Source organism: Solea senegalensis, linkage group LG16 (assembly GCF_019176455.1).
Source record: "Solea senegalensis isolate Sse05_10M linkage group LG16, IFAPA_SoseM_1, whole genome shotgun sequence".
NCBI classification, from domain to species: Eukaryota; Metazoa; Chordata; class Actinopteri; order Pleuronectiformes; family Soleidae; genus Solea; species Solea senegalensis.
In genome coordinates, this window is record NC_058036.1 from 11,119,331 (window position 1) to 11,135,494 (window position 16,164).

The 16,164-nt window shown below is 37.6% G+C and overlaps 1 protein-coding gene and 7 non-coding genes across 8 annotated transcripts; 7 read left to right on the forward strand and 1 right to left on the reverse strand.

Moving 5' to 3' along the window:
• Positions 1 to 433: 433 nt before the first annotated feature.
• trnaq-uug lies at positions 434 to 505 on the forward strand. The gene has a single exon. It is a non-coding gene; the product is annotated as a tRNA-Gln (tRNA).
• A 1,561-nt stretch (positions 506 to 2,066) lies between these two features.
• trnaq-uug lies at positions 2,067 to 2,138 on the forward strand. The gene has a single exon. It is a non-coding gene; the product is annotated as a tRNA-Gln (tRNA).
• Positions 2,139 to 2,371: 233 nt separating this feature from the next.
• trnaq-uug lies at positions 2,372 to 2,443 on the forward strand. Its single transcript has one exon. It is a non-coding gene; the product is annotated as a tRNA-Gln (tRNA).
• Positions 2,444 to 2,676: 233 nt separating this feature from the next.
• trnaq-uug lies at positions 2,677 to 2,748 on the forward strand. The gene has a single exon. It is a non-coding gene; the product is annotated as a tRNA-Gln (tRNA).
• A 473-nt stretch (positions 2,749 to 3,221) lies between these two features.
• Positions 3,222 to 3,293, forward strand: trnaq-uug. Its single transcript has one exon. It is a non-coding gene; the product is annotated as a tRNA-Gln (tRNA).
• Positions 3,294 to 4,854: 1,561 nt separating this feature from the next.
• trnaq-cug lies at positions 4,855 to 4,926 on the forward strand. The gene has a single exon. It is a non-coding gene; the product is annotated as a tRNA-Gln (tRNA).
• A 323-nt stretch (positions 4,927 to 5,249) lies between these two features.
• Positions 5,250 to 5,321, forward strand: trnaq-cug. Its single transcript has one exon. It is a non-coding gene; the product is annotated as a tRNA-Gln (tRNA).
• Positions 5,322 to 9,041: 3,720 nt separating this feature from the next.
• Positions 9,042 to 14,805, reverse strand: LOC122783135 (cilia- and flagella-associated protein 100-like). Its single transcript, XM_044047778.1, has 10 exons — positions 14,647 to 14,805; positions 13,423 to 13,586; positions 13,267 to 13,347; positions 12,522 to 13,103; positions 12,383 to 12,425; positions 12,128 to 12,285; positions 11,346 to 11,457; positions 10,808 to 10,959; positions 9,978 to 10,044; positions 9,042 to 9,517 (listed from the first exon to the last, which is right to left on the reverse strand). The coding sequence occupies exons 1-10, from the start codon at positions 14,803 to 14,805 to the stop codon at positions 9,425 to 9,427; spliced, it is 1,611 nt and encodes a 536-aa protein (XP_043903713.1). The 3' UTR covers positions 9,042 to 9,424.
• Between the last annotated feature and the right edge of the window lie 1,359 nt (positions 14,806 to 16,164).

Below are 16,164 nucleotides of genomic sequence, written 5' to 3' on the forward strand. Positions count from 1 at the left end.
AGTTTATAATTTCACACTAAAAACTATTTCACTCGTTCAGTGAAATGGGTTTCATACCTGAGCTACTTTGTAGTGAGTCACTTTAACCGTTATTTAAATCTCAACCTATTTTATTTTATTTTATTTTATTTAGTGTTTTGTAATGGTTAGCACTCTTGACTTTGAATCCAGTGATCCGAGTTCAAATCTCGGTGGAACCTGATTTTAAACAATCCTTACAAAATAATTGCCCTATGCTTAAGTTTATAATTTCACAATAAAATCACTTTCACTCGTTCAGTAAAATGGGTTTTATACCTGAGCTACTTTGTAGTGAGTCACTTTAACAGTTATTTAAATCTCAACCTATTTTATTTTATTTTATTTTAGTGTTGATGCCCATCTAACTAATTAATTAACTGGATGACAAACATGGACTTTGTTGGCACAGGATGGTTCCATGGTGTAATGGTTAGCACTCTGGACTTTGAATCCAGTGATCCGAGTTCAAATCTCGGTGGAACCTCATTTTAAACAATCCTTACAAAATAATTGCCCTATGCTTAAGTTTATAATTTCACAATAAAATCAATTTCACTCGTTCAGTAAAATGGGTTTTATACCTGAGCTACTTTGTAGTGAGTCACTTTAACAGTTATTTAAATCTCAACCTATTTTATTTCATTTTTATTTTATTTTAGTGTTGATGCCCATCTAACTAATTAATGAACTGGATGACAAAATGGACTTTAATGGCACAGGGGTTCAACTTCAACCACTGGGTTCAATGCAAACTCTTGATCAGAACAGTGATTACAGTACTGACCAATTTGTTTCTCACTACATGGCCAATTGGTTCCATGGTGTAATGGTTAGCAGTCTGGACTCTGAATCCAGCGATCCGAGTTCAAATCTCAGTGGAACCTGATTTTAAACAATCCTCAGTATTCACACTTGATAACTGATGAAGAATGACACAACACCCTGAAATCAGCTGATTGTTCACAGTCAGAAACTCAATCATCACGACTGTAGTCCTTCTAGCTTACTGACAATTGCTTAGAAATGGAGATGAGACCAAGCAAGTCATTCCAGACATGTGCATTTGTTACTGTCATTACGTCCACATGTGTATTGTTACAAAATAATTGCCCTATGGTTAAGTTTATAATTTCACAATAAAATCAATTTCACTCGTTCAGTGAAATGGGTTTCATACCTGAGCTACTAGTGAGTCACTTTAACCGTTATTTTAATCTCAACCTAATTATTTTATTTTATTTTATTTTGGTGTTGATGCCCATCTAACTAATTAATGAACTGGATGACAAAAATGGACTTTATTGGCACATGGGTTCAACTTCAACCACTGGGTTCAATGCAAACTCTTGATCAGAAGAGTGATTACAGTACTGACCAATTTGTTTCTGACTACTCGGCCAAGATGGTTCCAAGGTGTAATGGTTAGCACTCTGGACTCTGAATCCAGCGATCCGAGTTCAAATCTCGGTAGAACCTAGTTTTAAACAATCCTTACAAAATAATTGCCCTATGGTTAAGTTTATAATTTCACAATAAAATCACTTTCACTCGTTCAGTATAATGGGTTTCATACCTGAGCTACTTTGAAGTGAGTCGCTTTAACAGTTATTTAAATCTCAACCTATTTTATTTTATTTTATTTTATTTAGTGTTTTGTAATGGTTAGCACTCTTGACTTTGAATCCAATGATCCGAGTTCAAATCTCGGTGGAACCTGATTTTAAACAATCCTTACAAAATAATTGCCCTATGCTTAAGTTTATAATTTCATAATAAAATCAATTTCACTCGTTCAGTAAAATGGGTTTCATACCTGAGCTACTTTGTAGTGAGTCACTTTAACAGTTATTTAAATCTCAACCTATTTTATTTTATTTTTATTTTATTTTAGTGTTGATGCCCATCTAACTAATTAATGAACTGGATGACAAAATGGACTTTAATGGCACAGGGGTTCAACTTCAACCACTGGGTTCAATGCAAACTCTTGATCAGAAGAGTCATTACAGTACTGACCAATTTGTTTCTCACTGCATGGCCAAGAAGGTTCCATGGTGTAATGGTTAGCACTCTTGACTTTGAATCCAGTGATCCGAGTTCAAATCTCGGTGGAACCGGATTTTAAACAATCCTTACAAAATAATTACCCTATGCTTAAGTTTATAATTTCATAATAAAATCAATTTCACTCGTTCAGTAAAATGGGTTTTATACCTGAGCTACTTTGTAGTGAGTCACTTTAACAGTTATTTAAATCTCAACCTATTTTATTTTATTTTATTTTAGTGTTGATGCCCATCTAACTAATTAATTAACTGGATGACAAAAATGGACTTTGTTGGCACAGGATGGTTCCATGGTGTAATGGTTAGCACTCTGGACTTTGAATCCAGTGATCGGAGTTCAAATCTCGGTGGAACCTGATTTTAAACAATCCTTACAAAATAATTACCCTATGCTTAAGTTTATAATTTCATAATAAAATCAATTTCACTCGTTCAGTGAAATGGGTTTTATACCTGAGCTACTTTGTAGTGAGTCACTTTAACAGTTATTTAAATCTCAACCTATTTTATTTTATTTTATTTTAGTGTTGATGCCCATCTAACTAATTAATTAACTGGATGACAAAAATGGACTTTGTTGGCACAGGATGGTTCCATGGTGTAATGGTTAGCACTCTGGACTTTGAATCCAGTGATCCGAGTTCAAATCTCGGTGGAACCTGGTTTTAAACAATCCTTACAAAATAATTGCCCTATGGTTAAGTTTATAATTTCACACTAAAAACTATTTCACTCGTTCAGTGAAATGGGTTTCATACCTGAGCTACTTTGTAGTGAGTCACTTTAACCGTTATTTAAATCTCAACCTATTTTATTTTATTTTATTTTATTTAGTGTTTTGTAATGGTTAGCACTCTTGACTTTGAATCCAGTGATCCGAGTTCAAATCTCGGTGGAACCTGATTTTAAACAATCCTTACAAAATAATTGCCCTATGCTTAAGTTTATAATTTCACAATAAAATCACTTTCACTCGTTCAGTAAAATGGGTTTTATACCTGAGCTACTTTGTAGTGAGTCACTTTAACAGTTATTTAAATCTCAACCTATTTTATTTTATTTTATTTTAGTGTTGATGCCCATCTAACTAATTAATTAACTGGATGACAAACATGGACTTTGTTGGCACAGGATGGTTCCATGGTGTAATGGTTAGCACTCTGGACTTTGAATCCAGTGATCCGAGTTCAAATCTCGGTGGAACCTCATTTTAAACAATCCTTACAAAATAATTGCCCTATGCTTAAGTTTATAATTTCACAATAAAATCAATTTCACTCGTTCAGTAAAATGGGTTTTATACCTGAGCTACTTTGTAGTGAGTCACTTTAACAGTTATTTAAATCTCAACCTATTTTATTTCATTTTTATTTTATTTTAGTGTTGATGCCCATCTAACTAATTAATGAACTGGATGACAAAATGGACTTTAATGGCACAGGGGTTCAACTTCAACCACTGGGTTCAATGCAAACTCTTGATCAGAACAGTGATTACAGTACTGACCAATTTGTTTCTCACTACATGGCCAATTGGTTCCATGGTGTAATGGTTAGCAGTCTGGACTCTGAATCCAGCGATCCGAGTTCAAATCTCAGTGGAACCTGATTTTAAACAATCCTCAGTATTCACACTTGATAACTGATGAAGAATGACACAACACCCTGAAATCAGCTGATTGTTCACAGTCAGAAACTCAATCATCACGACTGTAGTCCTTCTAGCTTACTGACAATTGCTTAGAAATGGAGATGAGACCAAGCAAGTCATTCCAGACATGTGCATTTGTTACTGTCATTACGTCCACATGTGTATTGTTACAAAATAATTGCCCTATGGTTAAGTTTATAATTTCACAATAAAATCAATTTCACTCGTTCAGTGAAATGGGTTTCATACCTGAGCTACTAGTGAGTCACTTTAACCGTTATTTTAATCTCAACCTAATTATTTTATTTTATTTTATTTTGGTGTTGATGCCCATCTAACTAATTAATGAACTGGATGACAAAAATGGACTTTATTGGCACATGGGTTCAACTTCAACCACTGGGTTCAATGCAAACTCTTGATCAGAAGAGTGATTACAGTACTGACCAATTTGTTTCTGACTACTCGGCCAAGATGGTTCCAAGGTGTAATGGTTAGCACTCTGGACTCTGAATCCAGCGATCCGAGTTCAAATCTCGGTAGAACCTAGTTTTAAACAATCCTTACAAAATAATTGCCCTATGGTTAAGTTTATAATTTCACAATAAAATCACTTTCACTCGTTCAGTATAATGGGTTTCATACCTGAGCTACTTTGAAGTGAGTCGCTTTAACAATTATTTAAATCTCAACCTATTTTATTTTATTTTATTTTATTTAGTGTTTTGTAATGGTTAGCACTCTTGACTTTGAATCCAATGATCCGAGTTCAAATCTCGGTGGAACCTGATTTTAAACAATCCTTACAAAATAATTGCCCTATGCTTAAGTTTATAATTTCATAATAAAATCAATTTCACTCGTTCAGTAAAATGGGTTTCATACCTGAGCTACTTTGTAGTGAGTCACTTTAACAGTTATTTAAATCTCAACCTATTTTATTTCATTTTTATTTTATTTTAGTGTTGATGCCCATCTAACTAATTAATGAACTGGATGACAAAATGGACTTTAATGGCACAGGGGTTCAACTTCAACCACTGGGTTCAATGCAAACTCTTGATCAGAAGAGTCATTACAGTACTGACCAATTTGTTTCTCACTGCATGGCCAAGAAGGTTCCATGGTGTAATGGTTAGCACTCTGGACTCTGAATCCGGCGATCCGAGTTCAAATCTCGGTGGAACCTGATAATAAACAATCCTTACAAAATAATTGCCCTACGGTTAAGTTTATAATTTCACACTAAAAATCAATTTCACTCGTTCAGTAAAATGGGTTTTATACCTGAGCTACTTTGTAGTGAGTCACTTTAACCGTTATTTAAATCTCAACCTATTTTATTTTATTTTATTTTAGTGTTGATGCCCATCTAACTAATTAATGAACTGGATGACAAAATTGACTTTAATGGCACAGGGGTTCAACTTCAACCACTGGGTTCAATGCAAACTCTTGATCAGAACAGTGATTACAGTACTGACCAATTTGTTTCTCACTACATGGCCAATTGGTTCCATGGTGTAATGGTTAGCACTCTGGACTCTGAATCCAGCGATCCGAGTTCAAATCTCAGTGGAACCTGATTTTAAACAATCCTCAGTATTTACACTTGATAACTGATGAAGAATGACACAACACCCTGAAATCAGCTGATTGTTCACAGTCAGAAACTCAATCATCACCACTGTAGTCCTTCTAGCTTACTGACAATTGCTTAGAAATGGAGATGAGACCAAGCAAGTCATTCCTGACATGTGCATTTGTTACTGTCATTACGTCCACATGTGTATTGTTACAAAATAATTGCCCTATGGTTAAGTTTATAATTTCACAATAAAATCAATTTCACTCGTTCAGTAAAATGGGTTTCATACCTGAGCTACTTTGAAGTGAGTCGCTTTAACAGTTATTTAAATCTCAACCTATTTTATTTTATTTTATTTAGTGTTTTGTAATGGTTAGCACTCTGGACTTTGAATCCAGTGATCCGAGTTCAAATCTCGGTGGAACCTGATTTTAAACAATCCTTACAAAATAATTGCCCTATGCTTAAGTTTATAATTTCACAATAAAAATCCATTTCACTGGCTCAGTAAAATGGGTTTCATACCTGAGCTACTCACTTTAACTGTTATTTAAATCTCAACCTATTTTATTTTATTTTATTTTATTTTATTTTATTTTATTTTATTTTATTTTATTTTATTTTATTTTAGTGTTGATGCCCATCTAACTAAATAATACAATGGATGACAAAAATGGACTTTAATGGCACAGGGGTTCAACTTCAGCCACTGGGTTCAATTCAAACTCTTGATCAGAACAGTGATTACAGTGGTGACCAGTTTGTTTCCAACTATAAACTGATTTTAGAACTTCATCATATTATTATACATACGTGTGAATACATGGGATATTTCATATTGAATCAATTGAATCAAAACTATGCGGTACTGACTAGTACAGCTTTGACAATCTGGTGAAAAAAAGTGACATTTTTTACAGCATGCCAAATACGGATGGCTGAGCGGTCTACGTTCAGGTCGTAGTCTCCTCTGGAGGCGTGGGTTTGAATCCCACTTCTGACAGACACAGTTTTGAAGGTTGTATAAAGTACAGTGTTAAACTATGGAGTACAGCCTCCTACTCCACAAACAACAGCGGCAGGGTCTGTGATGCCGCTCGCAATCGAACTTGTAACAGAATAGTTGCTGGTTCAAATCCCTGGATATGTCAAGGAATGGCATAGCAAACATAGCAAACAACTCGCTCCCTTGGTGTACACTAGTGCTTCGCACTGCTCCTTGGCCTGCATATCATGTGTTTGCTCACTGGTGTGTGGCGCAAATTAAACTACTGAACTCCACACCCTTCAAACTTGCAAGGAGTGGGTTTGAATCCCTCTTCTGACATGGTAGTTTATCAGGAATGAAAATTGTTACTAAGAGAAGTAGGATTCTCACCCACAACTTCAGGGAAAGAAGTTACTTCCTGACTGTAAATACTGTAAAAAATCTCAACTGTACTGGTGAGCTCATAGTGGTTCCATGGTGTAATGGTTAGCACTCTCACAGTTAGCAATCTCACTGGAACCTGACTTTGAGCAATCCTGAGTATGTATGGGTCAAGTGCAGGTTTCATACTAAAAAACGGCGTACGCGCAACTATGACGTGGGGAACCGGGAGCAGCTAGTGGAGGCATTAGCTTGAGGGCGCTGAACTTCCGTTCCTGGCGTGGACAGACCATAAGAAATTGGCTTACATCCAGTCAGCCAAGCGCCTCAACTCCTGCCAAGCCCGATGGGCATTGTTTTTTTGACTATTTCAACTTCACATAACCTACCGGCCTGGTTCCAAGAACACTAAGCCTGACGCCTTTTCCAGACAATTCACTTAAGATCGCTTGTCACCCTGGGTATAACTGGACCCTCATAGTGGGTTCTGGTGACCCACTATGGATGCTGACACACAAGCTTCCATCCCTGCCTGTCAGGTGTGTGCCCGCGGAAAATCCCCCCATCAGCCACCTGTTGGTCTCCTCCATCCCCTGCCAATTCCCAATCGTCCCTGGTCTCATTTTGCTGTGGAGTTTTGCTTCCTCCTTCCCAAGGTAACACCACCATACTCACCGTTGTTGACTGCTTCTTTAAATCTGTGCACTTTTATCTATTCTATTTATCTATTGCCCTGCAGAAGCTTCCCTCCACCTGGGAGACAGTTAATCCCCGAGTGCAGCAAGACTCCACGGTATTCCCTCTGACATTGTCTAGGATGGAGTCCCACAGTTCACCTCTCAGGTGTGGAAGACATTCTGCTCTGCTCTGGGGGTGTTGGTCAGCCTAACATCTGGATTCCATCAAAACCCTGCTTCTTGAAGTTCTCACCTAGCCTGGATCGAGTACTCTCACAATTCCCTCTCCAGTGCTGATACAGGTATGACACCTTTTGAGTGTACTATAGGATACCTTCCACCTTTATTTCCAGTGCAGGCCGACCTCTGAAGTTTTCTCACTGTTTCTTCCCAGTGCTTCTGAGAACTTATTTTGTGCTTCCACTCTTTTTCCTCCTGCCAGCTCGCTGCCTACCTCACCGCTACCCTCCACCTGCCATCATCATTACCTCCCCACATCTCAGCTCCTCTGGATTCTCTGGACCCCTCTACTGCCTTGCAATCTCCTACCTACTTCTCGCCCCAAGCCTCCTCCTACCACTTCCTACCAACCTTTCCCCATCAAATAAATCTGTTCATTGCTCAACTCTTAGTCTGTGTTCTGGTCCTAATCCCCATTGGTTATAAAATACCTTTCATCCACTGCCTCAAGCTGAAAGTCCTTGAGGCGTCATATGTAGAAGTCAATAAAATCTGAAACCTTTCAGCATTTTGCTTAAAATAACACATTCATAACATGTGATTCATTAATCATATCTCTTGGAAATGCCTGGTTGATCGATTCAAAATAATATGTGATACAGAAATGGCAGGAAAAAATTGTCAGTAGGATTATACACAAATGTGCTCTTTTCATGAGTTATGTTGTCAATTAGGTCATGGTCCATGGTTTGTCATCTTAAAACGTTTTTAATCCTCAGCGTTTAATGTACAACGTTCATTGGACTCAATCTTATGGGGATATGATGCCACCTAGTGACCAAGACGAGGTAATTCAACCACCAAATCAGCCTCACTGGCAGCTCTGGCATGATTTTCTCAATTAATATTATACTAAATAATTGTGGGTATTTATGGCAGTGAACTAAATTCCTACGTATATAACTATTCAGCATGCAGTCCCCTACAGAGCAGAGTAAGATGAGTAAGTTTTTACTGTTGTCAAATCAGACAGAGATACAATGAAAATACTTATTTCAGAAAGTCTGCTATCAAGTGAAATTGTAAGAACACTTCTTTGACAAAGAGCCAAGAAAATATGACTTTTCAAAATAAAAGTGCTCTTGTGGCTCAACTTGCCACAGGTTAGGGATAAGTTGAGCCATCTGGGGGTAAAGTGACCATGTGACTTTTTAAGTTTAAGTTTAAAAAAATATGTATTGCTTTCAAGAGAGTAATTTAATAAGATATTTTCCACTTTACAAATAGCCTTACTGACTTAAACAACCAAAACAAGTTTAATATTCAGAATATTTTAATGTCATTGATAAATATTTTACAACTTTTACAACAGGAGAGATTCTAGAAAATTCTTGAACGTATCTTGACCTAAAAGAACAAGTATAACAGAAAACAACTATATTTACTACATAAGATGTGTTAGTCTCAGACTTACTGAATCAACAGCCTACCTACTAAACCCTTCTCTTTCTAGTTGAGTGGGACTGGAACATCTTTATGCTAATTCTAATGCCAGCTGCAGCACGTTTTTGGTGTAAGACTGGAACTGGTCATCCAGCTTTTTGCTGCAAGCTCCCTCTCTATATTTGTGATGATCTCCTTTGCTTCAACTGGTCTACAAAAAACTATAGGGAACTCCTAAAGTTGTTTTGTGATGGCATTGTTAGCTTGTTTTACACCTTATGATGGTTATCATAAATCCAATTTCTTACTAATACAAAAAAAGAAACGAGCCGTGAGCGTTTTATATAATATAGGTTTGTTGTAGATAATTATTAGTTTAAAAGTATATATATGTATTTATTTAAAGTATTTTACACTCTGTAGGTTCCATTCAAACTTCTTCTTTGCCACAGGAGTTGTCTTCTTTCTCTGGTTCAACTTTTGGTTCAACACGATTGTATCTGGGCATCGGCTTTCTTTCCATCTGCAAGAGAAAAGACAATTAGGCCTTCCTTCCCATGTTGTTTTACAACTCCTAAAAATGGTGGACTATTATTTGTGAGTTGTAATGCATTTATTAAACAACAGTAAGGGCAGATTCATACTTTTCCTTGCCTTCAAATCATCACTTCCTGTTTTTAAGTCTGTCTTAAAAATACATCTTTACTCTTTGGCAATCGACTCAGTGTGCATTGTGCTGTGTGTCTTATGTTTTTGCCTTTTCACTTGTGTGTTGTGTTCTTTGTTTCATGTTTCTCCAAATAACTACATTTCTCATAAAGCTCAGTTTCACCTAAGAAGAGCAACTAATATCTATATTGAGGGTTCAAGTATTTCAGAACATTTTTGAAAATTTGTCAAGAATGATTTGTCAAATGGGGCCACACGGTGGTACAACAGAAAATGGATGGAAGGATTTGTAAAAAATAGTAAAAAAAACATACTTTTTGCGGTGGACCACTCAGCGACCTTTTCATGTGACCCTTCTCTTTGTTGTGCTGCAGATTTTGCCTGTGACATTACATCACAGGATTAGACATTTTCACGTAACCTATAGGCATTCCTTACATCACAGTGTACTGAGGACACAAAAGCCAGATGTGCATCACTATTCTGCTGACTTTGTTCTCTACTGAGAGACTTGGACATGAAAAATGACCATCATAATTTACCATCCATAAAAAAAAGTGTTTGTTTATTGAAGCCTTAAAATAAGCATTTAGGTCCTTTATCCAATATCCTCATCAGATGACATTCAATCATACACAATGGACCATTAGGCCCTGTTCAGACTTGGTATTCACGTATATCCTCAGTGTTCCATTTAAATGTGTCCTGGAAGTGACCGAACCCATTATCCAGATGTGACATACCTGCCTTTAACTCAAATACACACTGACATCATGACTGTTCATCAGAACAAATTGTGTTTTGACTGTACAATGTGTGTGTGTGTGTGTGTGTGTGTGCAAGAGACAGAGAGAGAGAGGGAGAAAGAGAAGAGGTGCTTGAGTGAATCAAAGCTCTGCTAACGCTACCGTAGTATGAAATAAGTTTTTATCTGATCAGACGTGGTGGTTTACACTCAGTGCTGAGGGTGGATTGGATTCATGAAGCTCAGGTGTGAATGTGTGTGTGTTTTTGTGAGATCTGAGGACGCATCCAGGATTGGGAGCGTTCAGAACTGTTCTTAGCACAATCTACACATGTTAATACCAGGTGTGAGTGGGGCTTTAAGGTGTTACCCTCAAACTCCTGGCTGACTGACACATACCTGCGCCTTTTCTCTATGTTCTGAAGCAGTAGCGACACTCGATCCTTGATCACTAACAGCTTGTCAAGGGTGCTGAGGGTGCCCACCTGGCGTCTTGTGCAGAAGTAATGTACATCTGTTACCTTCAAGCCCAGGGGATCAAGCACAGCATCCTGTAAGCAGGGAGAGGGAGTGGGATGAATAAATGAGCAGGAAGCAGTGGAAGCAGAGGAAAGTGTAGAGTAAGTGACATTAGAGATGCAAAGAGCCGTAAAACACCAAGAATAAAATGAGCAGGGCAGAGGGAACAGAGCCTGGATGGACTGGTCAAATTTCGAATGCGTGCAGAGGCCTGAAACTCAAACGACGATGGACAAAAGGAATCTTCAAGTAACAAAAGCAGGAATAAGAAATATGAGTATATTGAGACATGAGTTTCCTATATTTGAATATACTGTACATACATACATTTCCATTCTCCGTTGACAAGAGCAGCTCTTACACTTGAACCAAGCAAATAACACAAAGTGTATTAATGTATTTACACAAAGTACATTACCAGTTCTTGTAGCGTCATTGCTTCTTTTGGATCATCTAGCTCAGATGTCATTTTGAAGCTTTCAACTCTGTCCCTGAATTCCTGAACCACCAACTTCTTTTCAACCTTGTTCCTTCACAATAGGACAGAAAAAGTGCAGGGTAATTTGTCCTTGGCTGTTGTATGTGCTTTGTATGTTCCCCTGAAGTTTGTTACTGTAATTCACTTATAGAGCTATAGATATGTGTTACCTTCACCAACCAGGTGATAAAACGACAGAACTGATTTCCAATTGGAACGACACACACATTTTTTTTGTTTAATGAGGCACTGACACATTCAGCACAGACTGAGCTGGTCTATCGTCACCACCACTAGAAACAGAAGCTTACTCTCCGTGGAAATATCGATGCCAATGGGGACATCAGGAGGCACCAGAAAAAAACTGATTTTAGCCACTTAACAAAGGGCTCACCTAATTAAATCTATATTCCCTTATGACTATGTGACATTACAAATATGTTTTACCACTATATCTTGTTAGCCCTTTCTGAAGTTTGAAAACAATTCACTCTCCTGCACCAAAGTCTATAGTAAAAATCTGGTATTTTTTTTTGTAAGTTTGTGTCACTTAGACAAATCTGAACTAAGGATTTCAGGGTCTTATTAAAACTCTGCCCTGATGATTTAAAGTCAAGTAAATACATAAATACAGTCAAAATACAGTTATGCTTATTTTCAATCAGCATATCAGTTTTTTATCTGTTTTGGCACTGCAGTTGCATGATTAATATGATGCTTACATTGTGTTCAAAGCAGGGATTCCAGGGTCCTGATGGAGCTCCTCTTCCTCTTCCTCTTCCTCTTCATATAACCTGCGCATCTCTATCAGGGACAGATTCTGATCATTCACTTCCTTCATCAGTTCTAGTAGCTGCTGGGAGTCAAAGAAGTATTTTTTCTGGAGGAAGATGGGGAAAAAGTGACATCACACTGTCAGCACTGCAGATGAACACTCAAGACCAGAAGGTGCTTCACTTCCTAGGAGGAAGACTGACCTCATATTCTGTGCCATCACTGTCCAGTTCAGAATCTTTAAGCCTGAAAAAGCAACAAATAAGACATTTTCAGCTCAGTAGAAATTAGTTTTAAATTAAACAGCAGCAGCAAAATTGTAAAATATCAAATGCTAATTACAGTGTGTCGCTGTGGGGTGAGGCCAGCATGGGCCCCTCGGTCAAAGTCACTTGTTCACTAGAATCATCCATGCCAGACGGCTTTTCACTCTGATCGTCATTGTCACATGGCTGATCATCCTGATCACGTGTTTCAGACGGCATTTCCCTCTGATCAGCTATGTCTGACAGCTGTTCGCTCTGATCAATGATGTCAGATGGCTGTTCCTCCTGATCTTCTCTGACAGACGGCTGTTCCTCCCGATCTTCTCTGACAGACGGCTGTTCCTCCTGATCTTCTCTGACAGACGGCTGTTCGCTCTGATCAATTACGTCAGGAGGCTCTTCGTCCTGTGAATCTCGGGTAGACGACTGTTCGCTCTGATCAATGATGTCTGACAGCTCTTCATCCTGAGAATCTGTGTCAGACTGCTGTTCGTCCTGATCCTCTCTGCCAGATGGCCCTGCGTCCTCATCATTTCTGTCAGATGAGACTTGATTCTCTGCTTTCAGTGTGTCCTGCCACTCTGGAGGCAAAAGTCTGAGTAGAAGGTTCCTGTATCTACCACAGCTCTTGCTGATTTCCTCAGCATTAGCAACATCTCTGTCAAGAACAAAGACCTGTTTCAGATTCAGACAGCATTCCACTGCCGTTGCACATAAACATATTCTTTAACATATGTTTTTAGTTAATTTATTTACTTCATAGCACTCTCCCAATTATTAGTTGCTAGCTTAAATATGGAGATTGTGCTCATCTACTGTACCTTTGTAAAATTCTGACAGCCTTAGATAACCTCTCAATCACAGCATCGTCCCTCTGTTTGGACAGCCTTTCCTTTTCAAGACTGACAAGAGACAATGTTGTACTAACAAAATTTGAAATAAATACATACAAGGTCAAATAATCCACAATAGCTTACAAAGGTCTGGCATCGTTGGCTCTCTCCTCAAACATCTTGACAAAGACTTCATAGCCATAACTCTCTGTCTCCACGTGTCGCTCCAGGATGTCCAGCTGACGACATTTTGTCGCTATGGCCTCCTCCAGTAGCTCTACCTCTGACCTGTTCATGACCAGAGATCCCTATGGACAGAGGGTTGATGTAAAAGGTCAATCTCTTCTGGTTTTCTGACTGGAGCTACTGTAAATGGTCAATCACAGTCAACCAATCAAAACATGCCTGTTTGAGAGGCCACACATTCACTGCATGATCAAGCCTAGTAGGACAGACTGCGGCGCACGTGCATTGAGAACATGTGCCGTGTCAACGCTTGATGCTTCACAACAAACCAAGCTAACGTAGCTGCATGTATATGGCTGAAGTTTAACATGAGTGAACAAACAAGCGCCAGGACATAAAACACAAACTCTACCAGCTTCAGAATCGACGTCGTTAGATTTAATAGCTAAACGAACGTGGATCATCCTCACTCAAAGTGTCACTCTGATGTCACTCAAAAGTGATGTCACTCTGCAAATTATATCAGAAAGCAGATGCCGTCAAAGACATCTCGAAAATGAATTTGTTTCACGATCTGTAAATTAACCACCGCACAGAATATGAAGAATATGAAAGGCTTTGGCAGCCAGCTAAGGTTAATAGCAGTTAAATGTGTATCCACATGTATTCATTACATTAGGGGGGAAGTGTCAGTTTAAAATGCTCTCATGATAGTTTTTGTTGGTCGTGCAATATTTTATAAAGAATTATAAAAGTTTAAGTAAATAAATAAGACCTGTTTTTCTCGAACAAGCTGTTTTTTGTCAATATTATCATTAACGTCTAATATACTATTAACAAGAGCAAGCTGGTACACCAGGCCTTTGATGCTTTTACAAACACATTTTAGAGGATTGCAAAATATCCCCAATTATTGTTATCAGCAAAATCCCCCAAAATATTGCGATATTGATTTTCATCAATATCACACACTCCTAAGAGCTGAGTTTTTTAACGGGCCAACATCTACTTCTCCTTGTGTACCCACTAGCAGGCAGGTTTTCACTAAGAACTAGCCCCCATGTCTCAGACTGGTTCCCGGCATCATACCTCGCACAATCAGTGCTATATCCACGTATTCACTATCTCACAAAACCACACTAAACTCCATAAAACCCTAAACTTTCATCTTAAGTCACTCACCTCCAGCTGTACCCGCTGCTGTTCTGAGATACAGTCCTGTTGCTTGTCTTGCGTCGTAATCATCCTGCCGTCAAGACCGTCTTGTCTGTGTCTGAGGCGAGAGTACTTATTCTGAATCTCCTGAATGGCTTCATCCGTCAACTTCTCGAGACGCTCCATCTTAGATTCTGGCAACTCCTGAGAGTGTAGGTGAACAGCAGGTGTAATCTCATCAATCATCAGATTTTTAATTTCTAGTGGCACTATGTAGCTGCAGTTAAAAAAAAGGCAGACATTGTTTATAATATTTTATATAATAATATATATATAATATTGTTTTATAAAATTGGACACTCTAAATCATATCAATATGCCGTATTGATTCCTTTTTTATACGTACTCTATTGCCTCGTGTGAGCATTTCTGTCTTTATACATATTCTACTTTGGTCCACTGTGGGGTTTTTTGAAGTGCTTTACAAATAAAGTTGGATTTAATTGGATCATTTCAAAATAAAAGTGCTTGGATTAATATGCAACAATATTCACTTTTATAAGTTACTTATTTAGCATTTTTATAATTGTGATGTAATACATTTAAAACTGTTGTTCTGTCAGATTTTGCTGCTCCATCAAAAAGTGCCACTGTAGCGAACACGCTACCTTGTGAGTAGTGAGTAGAGGTATAATATGACTACATCTGTTAGTAGGAGCTTTATTTGATGGGTGTTATTGGTCTATCCGAATATGCTACCCCTGAAATCCTGGTTATAGATGTGAGAATAGACTATCAAAACATCGTCCCCTTAAACGTATAGTGATAATAGAGTGAGGATAGTAGGATAATATGGAGAATGTAATTTCCTCCATCTCTCTGTCACACATGGTATCCACATTGAAAATGAACATGGGAAATTCGAACTGTAATAACGAACTTCAGAATGTAAATGGTGTGTGTTTATATGGTGCTGTTCTCGTGCTGTTCTTATATATATATATATATATATATATATATATATATATAGTACAGAAATGCATTCATTTGAAAAAACAAACAATAAACTATATTTTCATGTTTTTCTATCCAATGTTTTTTCCTGTTTTTCAGAGTAATTGTTCTTTTTTCCATGCTCATGTCTATGTAACAGGACTGTCTCCTAGTGTCTTAAACCTAGTCAAAGTAAAACTTGATTAAACTAAACAAGCCATCCATGTTGTTATACATCGAACTCTCAATAAAGGAATTAATGCGTTTATTGTTTCAAATGCGCAATAAACTAAACAAATAAATAAATCAGTAAATCAGAAAGAATTACTCCGAAAAACAGAATAAAATAAATTACTCCGAAAAACAGACCAAAAAATAAATTACTCAGAAAAACAAACAATTTTTTTGTGTGAATGCAAGTGCGCTTCCGTAGTAAAGTGTTCAAATAAAGCTCATTATTATTATTAGTAGTAGTATCTTAATATCATCCTTACATTGATATTATATTAATATAATGATCATAAAAACATTCAAAAAGTCAGGCCAGAAAAC